The 12315-nt window shown below is 40.0% G+C and overlaps 1 protein-coding gene across 1 annotated transcript in view; it reads right to left on the bottom strand.

The window, feature by feature from the left end:
- Positions 1 to 12315, bottom strand: part of VIPR1 (vasoactive intestinal peptide receptor 1) — a 221795-nt gene that overhangs the window by 28157 nt on the left and 181323 nt on the right. The window contains exon 6 of the mRNA XM_066584602.1: positions 11675 to 11807. Within this exon, the coding sequence (XP_066440699.1) occupies positions 11675 to 11807 (133 nt within the window). The remainder of the gene's footprint in view (positions 1 to 11674; positions 11808 to 12315) is intronic.

Genomic DNA, 12315 nt, shown 5'->3' with positions numbered 1-12315 from the left:
TAGTTTTGGGGTAAGCCTTATTTTGGGGAAAACAGGGTAGTTGTTGGAATGACTGTCGGGCACTTTAATTTTGGAATTCTTACCAGTCTGACATTTCTCGCATTGAAATCTCTAAATTTTTATTATTCAAATGTCGTTCCACTTAATTTAAATACCCAGCTGAGAATATTTCATTAGATTAAACAGATGTAAATCTCACTACACACTACAGTCATTTGACTGTGGGTGGATACATGCAAAGACATCAGCTTTCGAAGAAACTATTAAAATATAATCAGTCTAATTAATTCTGTACGAATAATGTCACCGTGACTGTCCAGAAGAGCGAAGCAGCGTAATTTAGTTGCTCTGATTAAGACACTTACAAGACGCTCATTATAATGTGATAGATTGTTGTGTCTACATGCTCCATATTTCTCCATTACTTTCCTGTTACAGTATGGTTTCTACATTGTAGCAAATTGAAAGATGGAACAATGCCTCTGCAGTGCTACCTATTGGAAAACAGCATTCCTGCAAGTCAATGTCAGACCTTTTCCACGTCTTGAAGCAATGACTGGGAATATAAGCCAAAGTCTTCCCCAGAATGAAAAGATAAATATATTCAGACAGGATGTTTGGGGGGTTTGCCCCTCATCAGTGTGCAGTACCTTGCTGGCTTGGCTGGGTGAAAAGATTAAAAGGTTTGACTTTTACTGGCAAGAATTCTGCCTTTCAAGAGGTGGCGCTGTTGAGGTATTGTTTCATCTTTCAATTTGCATAAAATTTCCCAGAGGAACATGGATGGCCTTATAGAAGAAACCATACCTTTCCTGACCAACAGCAGTAATGGGTGAGATTCCTTCCTTTTATGTTATAGCCTTTTTGCCAATAGAGGTTGGCTAGATGGATCACACAGTCATGTGATAATGAAGCTCCACCCAAGAGGAGCACAGTTCCCAGATATTGCTGATAAGTGAAGCAAGAGCTGCAGAGGAAATGCAGAATTACACGACAGCCAATCACAAAAATGGCCATCCATTTTTCTTGTATCCACAAAAGTGAAAACTAGTTCATGGGAAGAGGGGGCTGAGTGGATAACTTCCACTTTGATGTCCACCACGCATATGGACAGGGATGGTCACACAAAGACAGTACCTTTTCAAAAATAAGCTACAGGTCTGGTTTCCCGATCATCTGTTGCTGCTGGGGGGGGGGGGGGGGGGGTAGCGCCAACGGGTAAAGGGCAACCCTATAACAGGGCACACTGCGCCCAATATCCATTCCAAACTGGGATGCTTCTGAACCGTAACACAAAGCCTGCAGACCCCCCCGTTCCTCATCAGTAAACCTGCCAAGGGCCCCTTACTCACTCCAACTCTAGGGCCCCTTCTTTCAGTAGCCTTGAATAACCACCCAAACGGATCATTCAAATCAGGAATAATGACCAAAATAAGTCTCATACTATAGGGACCCCCATCTACTCTAGTAAATCGGCAGTTACATCCAGTCTATGAATACATGTAAAGATGGCTGTTGGGTCTGCGGGAGATACAAAAACAGTCCAGCAAGCTTGTTCTCAAAACTTTGCTATTCCATCGTGTTCTCCGATTATCTCCAAGCAGCTCATTGATAAAAGACACATCTTAAAAGGCGACTGTGCCCCTCCACTGTATTGATACTTGCTGATGGCCCACAGGACCCGGCTAATAAAATTCTAGATACAAAATCTGTGACTCCTGCATAGAAGAGATTGTAAATTGTAAAAACATCATAAAGTTCTCCATGTGTTTCTTACGTCTCCCATCCCTGAAGCTCCTCCTTTGAGTTACACTGACTATGTAGCGGCGTACACACAGTTCATTATGTTTGTAGTAATTCCTAATAAGGGCTTGTTCACACTAGCGGTAATAATTTCTGCTCCTCTGTTTTTGTAACAGAGAAATGGAAATAAAATGGAATTAAACTTTTCCATTTTCTTCACCGTTGATTTCAATGGGTTTAAAAAAAAAACCCTGAAACGTTTCCATTTGCTTCTGTTCCATTTCATTACTGTTTTTAAAAATTGATTCTTCTATCTACCTGCATTTAAGGACACATTTACGGCTCGTTAGGACTCTATTAGCGCTTTCCATCTCTGTTCTATTTTTGGAACAGAGAAATGTCATTAAAAAGGTAAAAAACAGGTTTCCGTTTTTTTCCCGTCAATTTCAATCGGTTTAAAAAAAAAAAAAAAAAAAGCAAATAGGAAGATTTCTGTTTACTTCCATTCCGTTAGGTTTCTGTTATTTTGTTTACAGAAAAATAGCGCACTGGACTATGCAATTTCCCCTAAAATGTGAACCTAACAGAACAGAAACAATCAGAAACATTTTAGTTTGCTTCTGTTTTTTTTGAAAACCCACTGAAATTAATGGAGAAAAAAAAAACGTAAACATTTAATTCCATTTTATTTCCATTTCTCTGCTCCAAAAATGGAACAGACTAACTCTAGTGTGAATAACGCCTTACCCTTTTATAGGCGACTTGTCACGTCCTTGGGTCAACAGGGCTGATTGCAAAGCTTTTCAGCTATGGCTTTGCTGATTCTTTTGCAGCTTCTCTTGTCTCTACTCCATTCTCCCTCCATTAGATTTGGCTTAGAGCACTTTGAATCTGTCAAGTGGGTGGTCTCAGCCACTGGCTGCCAATGGATGATGTCAGATAATAGCAAAGCATTTCCTAGACCAGTTTGTCTTAATGCTCCAGAACCAAGTAGCCCCTACTCAAATATACTGAATGGAAGTACCCGCAGGCATATAATCATACACTGGGTGGCACCTATTACATACACTGAGGACAGTGCCAGAATCTTCTACAGACATAGTGTATATTACACCCCTGTTACATGTGAGACAATTTCCTGGTTTTTGGAAATCATTTTAATTCATTTATTTCACTACTAGACTGAACTACTGTAATTGCATTGAATATATAAGTACTCCCACCCCTAACTGAAGCAAACAAAAAAGAATGATCCAATCAGAAATCAAAATAATGCTCTTTTTTTTATCTGCAGTTTTTTTTAAAATTTCTTTAAAATAACTCTATTCATATAAACATGATAGGGAATTCTGTGAAACATCCTTGTAATTTCATAGATTGTCGCACCCTGACACATCAAGGCTTATCACACATTTCTATAATGGAATGTCCCGAGACAAATTATTACTCAGAGGTCATAAACGCTCATTTCTGATGATTACCCATTATTAATATCTTTGATTATGCCAAGAGCTGTGACTCAATATAAACCATATGTAGGTATTTTGGAGAATTGATGATCTGTTGACATTAAAAATGCGAAAAAGCAAATCGCGTACCAGGGATCTATTAATAGGGTACAGATAACTAAATGGGTTTGGCATACAGATAGTGTTCTGTCGGTGATGTTTATACTGGACCTCCCTATTCTAAACCATTAGTCACTGCAATTTACAAGTTTCATAAGTCTGGTAACATGAAAGTTGATTAACATGTATACCGTATATTTATACAATGAAGGATGAAAACATTTTAGAATTGGGTACACATCTTTTTCAATGTTGTCTCCGAAGGTGGACAGGGTTGCTATAGAATAATCCTCCCTTTTTCATGACCACATTGCTAGCAGTGTTGATCAAGAGCTGGGGAAGGCTGCTAAAAAATGGAGGGAAAGTGGACTGGCCATGGGGTCCCACAAAACCCCATATACCTACTAGTGTTTATGTCAACCTATGTTGCCATGCCTTGCAGCAGAGATTTGGTGCCAATGATTTCTGTACTTTGAGGGTATATAAAACAATTGTACTTCATGGTGACCAGCTTGGAAACAGGTTGGCTTTGGAAAGTATTTCTAACACTTATTGTTATTTATGAAGAAAGATTATGCTTGAAAAAGACCTGACTGAAAGGTCGAAACGTAGCAACCATCTGTATGGCAACCATTTTTTAATGGAGGCATAAAGCTTTGACATTTTTTACGGCATCTGCGGGCTTTCTTTTCATTTGCTATTATTTATAATTCATACTCACAATAGGTAGTCAATGTCAGATTGTTAGGGGTTAACTTTACAACAGGACTACAATGACTGTATACACTATGCAGCCTAAATGGTATAGGAAGCTCAGTCTGACTCACTGCAGTGCCATTCTGGCCCGCTGCATAATGTATGGAGCTCAGCTAGTTTTGGTGAGCAGTGGCTCTAGGAAACAGTTGATTGGCATAGGGTACTGGGTGTTGAACCCCAGTGAATCTGATATTGATGACTGATCCTGAGGACAGGTCATCATTAAAAGAAATTATGGAAAATCCCTTTAACTATGTATCATTGGATGGCTGTGATTAAGTCCAAGGAATTTAGCTGCAATAGCAAGCACAGTTGCGATGCAATGTATGCCAATGTGCTTGGTATACAGTAACAAAGCCAAAATGCTCACTTGAACGCTGCAACCTCTTCAAACAGTTGATTGGCAGGGGACCCAGATGTTGGACCTAGACGTATTTGATATTGTTGACCAATCCTGAGGATAGATCATCAATATATTAGTTTCAGAAAACCCCTTTAAGTAGTTAATAAGTGATTAATAAGCCATAAATCCACAGGGGATGAAAATCTTAACTAAAAGAATCACATGGTCTTTATAGCACAACTATAATACCTTTTTCATGACCACCTTGCTAGCAGTGATGATCATAAGCTGTCTAAGGTTGCTAAAGTGAAGAGCAAGTGGACTGGCCATGGGGTCCCACTTTACCCCACATACCTATTATTGTTTTTGCCAAGCTATTTTATGGTGCCTTAAAGTACAACACTGTGGTATATGTATGCAATATATAAATGAGCAAAATACCTAAAGAAATAACTAAAGGGTCTTCCAGCATGAGTATTACTACAACCTCTCCAACTTTTATATTATCTCAACTGCAAAGATTCACCCAAATGTATCCAAGACAACCGAGACCTGTTTTCTCCAGTTAAAGATTCCGTCTAAATCAATTCATCCCCGTCACTTCAATTGTCTCAAACCCCCACACTCTCTTATGTGCCTTTCTATACCTTTCACTTTAGAGTCTAGGTCTTATCTCCAAGAGTCCATAGCTACCCTGTTTCCCTGAAAATAAGACATACCCTAAAAATAAGACATAGTATGATTTTCCAGAATTTTTGAATATGCAAAATGATTTTTCAGGCTTTTTGAGGATGCTTGAAATATAAGCCCTACTCCAAAATTAAGCCCTGCTAACAGTTAATTAAAAAAGTCAATTTAAATAGTGTCCAGGCAGCTATACATGTAATAAAGTTAAACCTTTTTGAACAAAAATTAATATAAGACACTGTCTTATTTTCAGGGAAACACGGTAGTAGTGCAGTGATTTTTTTTACTGAGCAGAAAGTATTCCTAGAATGTTTCCCAAGTCATCCCACGCTTTTTATTCCTAGAGATACTTGTCTAGATGAAATCTATCCAAAATCAGCATTTCTAAAGTTTTATTACAATGTTTAGGAAAAATAGATTTTTTGGTCCAACACAGTAGCATTCTATGTGAAAAATCTTTATACAAGAGTGTTTAACATCATATAAACTTTTATGTGATTGTTCCCAGTAAGAGAAACCAAGTAATCTTGTAGATATGATACCTTTTAATGGCTAACAAACATACATGATGTTGATGTAAGCTTTTGGACTTTTTACTCTCGGTCCTTCATCAAGGCATAATGAAATGGATCCCAAGAGACATGCATATTTATACACAGAATACTTATGACAAGGCACATACATGGATTTGAATAATTTGCACTTAAAAGAATAGTCACTGGTAAGAGAGTGAAGGTTTTATGGTCCCTGAGTTAGTGAATCCTAGCACAGAAATACAAACATCTGTAAGAAGTCACTGATAATGGAGTGAATGTTTTATGGTCCGCGAATTAGTGTGTGGGTGGGGGAGGAGGGCGATGTTTCACCAGGCCAGCAGTGTTATCTGTACTATAGATTTCTAATACTTCCCACTTACACATAAATATTTGTGAATAATTTAACCCTCTATTAAAAGTTACTATGATTTTATATTCCCAAATTCTTTTATGGCTTTGTGACTTGAAATTGCCTTTCAATATCATAACTTTCATATCTTCAATGTCATGTCCACGACTAGAGAAATGCTCGGCGACAGGTAATTCTGTTTTTCTCTGTTTATTCGTGTGGCAATGAAATCTCATCCTTGCTTTAAGTTTTGGTCCTGTTTCTCCAACATAAAGGGCCCCAACAGGATATTTACTGCACAGAATCAGGTACACAACATCAGATGTGGAACATGTGAATGTCCCTGGGATCTTACAGTCCTGCTGTGTGTTGGAGATTTGTATCTTGTTCATGGTCAATAAATGTGAGCAGGTCTTGCAGCTCCTTACATTGCAGGTATAAGTTCCTTTTTGTGTGTCAGAGGGCAATGCACTCCTGATTATAAAGTTCCTCAAATTTGGAGGTTGTCTGTAAGACAGAAGCGGAGGATTCGGGGATATGATTTTCAGACGGTCATCCTTGTGTAGGGTATGATGGAGTTTCTTTGTGGTTTTCCTTAGTACCTCTAGCTGTGAATTGTAGGTCACTACTAGAGGTACACAATGGTTTTCTTCTCTGTGTATTGGAGTAGTTGATTCCTGGGTATCCTGGTGGTTTGGTCATCAATTGAGGTGGGATGGTAGCCCTGATTCAAAAATGTCCTTTTAAGATGGTATAAGTGTCCCTCTCTGTCCGTTGGGTTGGAGTAGATCTGGTTGCATCTGATAGCATGGCTGTAAACGATGGACTTTTTGATGTGCTTAGGGTAGAAGGGGTTCCATCTGAGTAATTTGGGCCGATCAATCGGTTTCCGGTATACGGATGTCTGTATTGAATTGTTTGAAATTTTTATGGTGGTGTCCAAAAAGTTGATTTCGATATATGAGTAGCTTAATGTCAGGTTTATGGTGGTGTGGAATGCATTGAATCTCTCATGGAATTTTATTAGTTCTTGTTTGGAGTTGGTCCAGATGATTATGATTGTCATCAATGTAGCGAAAGTAGGCCATTCGATTGCTGGAGCAGGAGGACAGAAAGTCACTGTTCAGTTTTGCCATGAAAAGGTTGGCATATTGTGGTGCCATTTTAGCATCACCCTTATCTGCAGGCTTAATGGTGATCTCCTTGTTGCTCTTAAGTGCACAGATGGCCCTTTTATCCAGCATATTGATATTAAATGTTTCCGTTTTCCACTTGTCCAGTATAGTAGGCTATATATTTGTCCAAAGTGGAGTTGCAGCCAGAAGCAGGTGTCCAATCAGACTTTTTCTTGGCCCTAAGTTCCTCCTACGTTTGGGTGCTTAAAAGTCCTGTGTCCTCTTTGTCATGGAAGAACTCTTTCAGTCTTAGTCTCCTGAAATATTTCTCCATGTCGCTACAAAGTTCTGTTCTGTCAAGCGTTTTAGTGGGAGAGAATGAAAGTTCCCTGGAGAGAACACTGAGCTCCACATTACTGGGGTTGTGAGATGACAGATTGATAACACAGGTGATTTTACCTTTGTCTGTGTTCTTTTGGGGGTTCTGTTCCATACTGCAGGACTCAGGATGTTTCTGATCAGTGCTTGGGTATAGGCCTGCTCTGAACTCGGGGCGTAAACTTTTATGAGATATGAGAAAAACTGTAATCTTGCTTCTTATCTAAGTTACTCAGTGAAAAAATGTCTATTCCTATTAATAATAGCAATAACATAAGTAGCAGACGACGATATTGCCTCTAGAATAAAATATCATCAGTAAACAGTAGAAAAAATAATTGGGTTGTCTCCTTCTATCAAGTTGTTTAACCCCTTAGTGTCAGCCCCATTGCCTTAATCCGTGGGACTGGAAGACATAATCGCTCCATGCTGACGGCTACAGAAGTCAACAACATGGAGTTGTCATGGGGGGAAGCCATCATTCTGACACCTATGAGCCTTTGCAATCTTGGCTTGGTGTAGAAAAACAAAGTGTTCCTTAAAATGTTAATAAGTAATGTTAAATTCGTACGTCTCCTAAATAGTTTTAAAAAACTAAAGTTTTTCAAATGTGCGTCCAGAATAAAGTAAACAGATGGAAATATATATCTTAGCAAAAATTTGTACAGTATGTTTGCACATATTTCAGATATTGCAGTTGAAAATGTGAAAAAAAACAATTTTTTTTTGCAAATTTTTCCAATTTTGACACTTTTAATAAATAAATACACAAATTATATTGGTCTATTTTTACCACCTATATGAAGTACAGTATGTGGCGAAACAAAAATTGGCAGAATCACTTGGATATGCAAAACCTTTACGGAGTTATTCTATGTTAAAGTGACACATGTCAGAGTTCCACAATTTGGCTCTGTCACTAAGGCGCAAACAGGCTTCATCACTAAGGGGTTAATATTCTATTCAGTCAACAAATATGATAAATATGATCACTGTTACAGTTTCCTCAAGGTTGGCACTCGGTTGTCTAGGGCCGATAAACAACACATTATTGTAGCTCTGCACACATTCCGAGTATTACGGACCTAACTTGTAGCAACTATAGAAGTCAATGGGCCTATAGTGTACCTCTATATGCCACCAATTTCACATGGAGACACATTACGAATCCTAGAAACAATGCTTCTAGGGAAGAAAACCTAAATAATATGGTGCCATATAGAGGATCCATATGATGGCTTTAGCCTCCTAAAATAAAACTGGCTTGCACATGTACTCTTCAATACAATATACTTAATCAATGGTATACATAGAGAAGACGGGATGCTATAGTAAATTTACAAAAGGGAGGGGGGCTTCTTTTATACAGGGGTGCAGAGCTAGCAGACACACTCGGGACCTGGTTCCCGAGGGAGTGCTAATATGCCATTGTTATAAATGAGACATGGTGGGTCATATGTCTCGGCATAGATTTTGTTTGGGGCCCATGACTTCACATTATGCGTCTAATTTCATATGGGGTAAAGTAGGACCCCATGGCCAGTACACATCCCATTTATTTGCGGTTAAGCATGTCCAATGTTTGTTCACCCATCCAACTACTCAACCATCACAGGAGAAATGGTTGGTGTTCAGATTTTTTCTTCTGTTGCTTGCTAATATTACAAATGGACTGCTCTATATACGTTTGCTTTACCCAATGGGAAATACTGTATCCAAGCTGGGTTCTCCTTCCCCAAGGGCCACCATGGCAGCTGCAGGATATGTACGTTTTCTCTTTGCAAGATGTGATGGCCTAATATCCCCAATTAGAGCATATGGACATGGCAAAGACACCACTTGATCCAGTGGACTTGCATGGACCATTAAATAAAAGGCACCGACCTATTTACCCTCCAGAGCTGGAAGTTCTACTAAGAATGAAGAAGTAAGGCTGACCATACAGAACGTGATCAATGGGGTTAATTAATTCTATAACCTAAATCCTAATTTCTATTTTCCTATTTAATTTTGATGTATAACATCCTATAAATCCCTGAAGAAAGAAAGCGGTGTGGGAGAGAGAAACACATTGTATCAAAAATGTACAGCATCAAATATAGATCAAACACCCCCAGCTGTTCATTTCAACTCCACTTTAAAAATTGTTCATTTGTAGCTCATCATGACTATATTGCTTCTGGGTAAGTGAAAAATATATTACATTTAATCCAACAGAAGGAGAAAAATGCTTGAAGACCTCAAAACACGTTACATTACAGGTAACTAAAAAATATTTACCATATTTGTAGACTGTAACGCTTCATTCGCACGAGCCATCTGATGCATTGGTTTCCATCTGATGGATTGGGAGTTGCTGAAAAAAAGGGAGGTGTGGGGGGAATTTAGCAGAGTCTCTGCTAAACTCCCTCCCCCTTTTCTCCCACTCTCCGCCCTTTGTCGGCTGTTGGCAAAGGGAGGGGGCGGGATGGGGTGGGAGATTAGCAACTAGCTCCCACTGCGTCCCGCCCCCTCCCATTGCAAACAGCCGGCAAGGGGCGGAGAGGAGGAGAGAGTTTAGCAGAGCAGAGCTAAACTCTCTCCCTCCGCTTGACGGTATTCCGGTGCAGCGTATACATGCCACACTCGGCCGTCTGAACGGGCGTATACACGGGAGATGCAGCCGTGACTTGGTCATGGCTGCCTCTCGTTCATGCGATTTTTGGTGGCGCCGTGGCCATAAAATGGCAAGCCAAAAATCGCAGGGCCCGTGTGAAAGGCGCACCCCAGGTTTAGACAGCAGAAAATGGAGAAAAATATTTCACACTGATTTAAATGTCTCTGGGGGTCTAACAAAGTGGAGGGGCTACAGTCATTGAGGGCTTAAACAGACAAGCGTACATCGCAACACGCTTACTCCTGCACAATGTTATTGTACAGTGAACAAGTGTATTTTGCACACATGCCCAAGTAAATGCTGTGCGTGTTTGTGCAGGCACCAGCCGATCAGACGGACAGAGGAATCAACCTACCCTGATTTAAATGGTTAATTGGCCTAATGTGCTGCCGGTGATTGCGGGTATAAGCAGCATTTAGCACATACCCACCTGTGCATATGGGTGTACTTGCGCACCTCCCATAGACCTCTATGAGGCTCTTCGGTGCGCAGACACATTGTACATATGCACAGCACACACATATAGCTCTGCAGCATACACACACAGCTTGCTATAAACATGCACACGCACAAACAGCTCTTTTACATACATGCACACACACATACAGCTCTTTTACATACATGCACACACAGCTCTGCTACATGTGAACACACACACATCTGCAGCTGGCATGCTAAACACTGATTGTATTAACACTGAATCCCCACATACAAGTGCAGTAATACATGAGCCCCTCTAGCTATTCCTGCTCACATGGGTATGACACCCTCTAAGGTTCTGCTGCTACTGCCAGATCTTTGCTATTGTCTGTCCCTGTGTGTACAGAGGAGGACCTGCACCCCAGAGGAGATATGTGAGCCATCTCCAGTGTTATCTTCTGGAGGGAACTGATCAGGAGAGGGAGGACTGTGCAGCTCCGGTATGTATGGCTGCAGAGTTTCCCCATTGATCGATCAGCGCACTGCCTGATCAATAAGGCATCTGTTAGGGGTCTCTGGATCTCGCAGACCCCCCTGCCTCTGTACGATAAGACCCAGGTGCTTTTCAACAAAATTTTATCTTGTTGAAAACTACATCTTATATTCAGAAAAAATATGGTATGTCCCAAACCAGAGACCTACCTGGAATTCATCATAGTATAAGCCATCTGTCATAGGCAGCTGTTGTGTTAGCACATTACTTATGGTACATTGTAAAAGGATTTCCATTAAGATATGCACAGTCCTTGTATAGAAATTTTCAGATGTAGTGATTATTGTACTGGTATTTAACCCTTTGGTTATGTGAAGTTTTCTGCTATTCATTCATCATAAGCACTTATTCAAACTAATAATGCGATTAACTTGCAGTACCACTCCTGACCACTCGGTTTGCCGTTAACAAGAAAAACACCCAGAACACACAAGAATTACCTTCTTGCAGCAATACACATTTTTTTCCTTGCAGAATATGTGCACATTGTGATGAGTTTGGCTATACAGTTATCTCCACTATTCTTAAATACAAAACACAAGGAGGGCGTACGGAGAATACAGTGCTTACCGAACCCTCAGAGCAGTGATCTGATGCTCCTCTTTCAAAGAGGACAATGTCCTTGATAAACACGGCGATGGCCCTCATGATGAACGACATAAAGAGATGCATGTGAATGTAGTTCCTTGTGCAGTGGAGCTTTCTGGAACAGGAAGAAGAAATGGAGGCATATTATTGTCAGCTAGGTAGGTTTCCTGTATCTCACATGGCACTAACATAGTCTACTGTGCTGTACACATGTTGTCCAACGGGACTCGTAATCTAATTTCGCTATCTCTTGGGCTAGGTAAAGAATATGTTTAGGTCTCCATTGAGCTTTTTCATTCCAGGCTTCTGTCTAAAAAGACAAAAATGGATTCCAGAAAAGAACTATTCATCTCTGGTGACCTAACGTTGTTTGCACCCTTGGTCTCCGTTTTTTCTCATTAGGGTCAAGGGTTCTATTCCAGGTTCTATTTGAATACCATCTTTGGACATTCAAATGAAACTCTGAGAAGATTTCTAAGATACACCAGGTTCTCCTTACCCTCTCATTTTCTAGTGTTTGCAACCTATGCAATGTCTATAGGATTTTCGGGTGGTCTTCCCTAATTTTTTGTTGTCCTGCTATTTGCAATTCACTTTTATGCAGAGGATGTGTAGCAAGCCTA

The sequence above is a fragment of the Eleutherodactylus coqui genome, chromosome 12 (genome assembly GCF_035609145.1).
Source record: "Eleutherodactylus coqui strain aEleCoq1 chromosome 12, aEleCoq1.hap1, whole genome shotgun sequence".
Classification (NCBI taxonomy): domain Eukaryota; kingdom Metazoa; phylum Chordata; class Amphibia; order Anura; family Eleutherodactylidae; genus Eleutherodactylus; species Eleutherodactylus coqui.
Note: the sequence above shows the minus strand (reverse complement) of the source record. Positions and strands in the feature narration are given on the sequence as shown.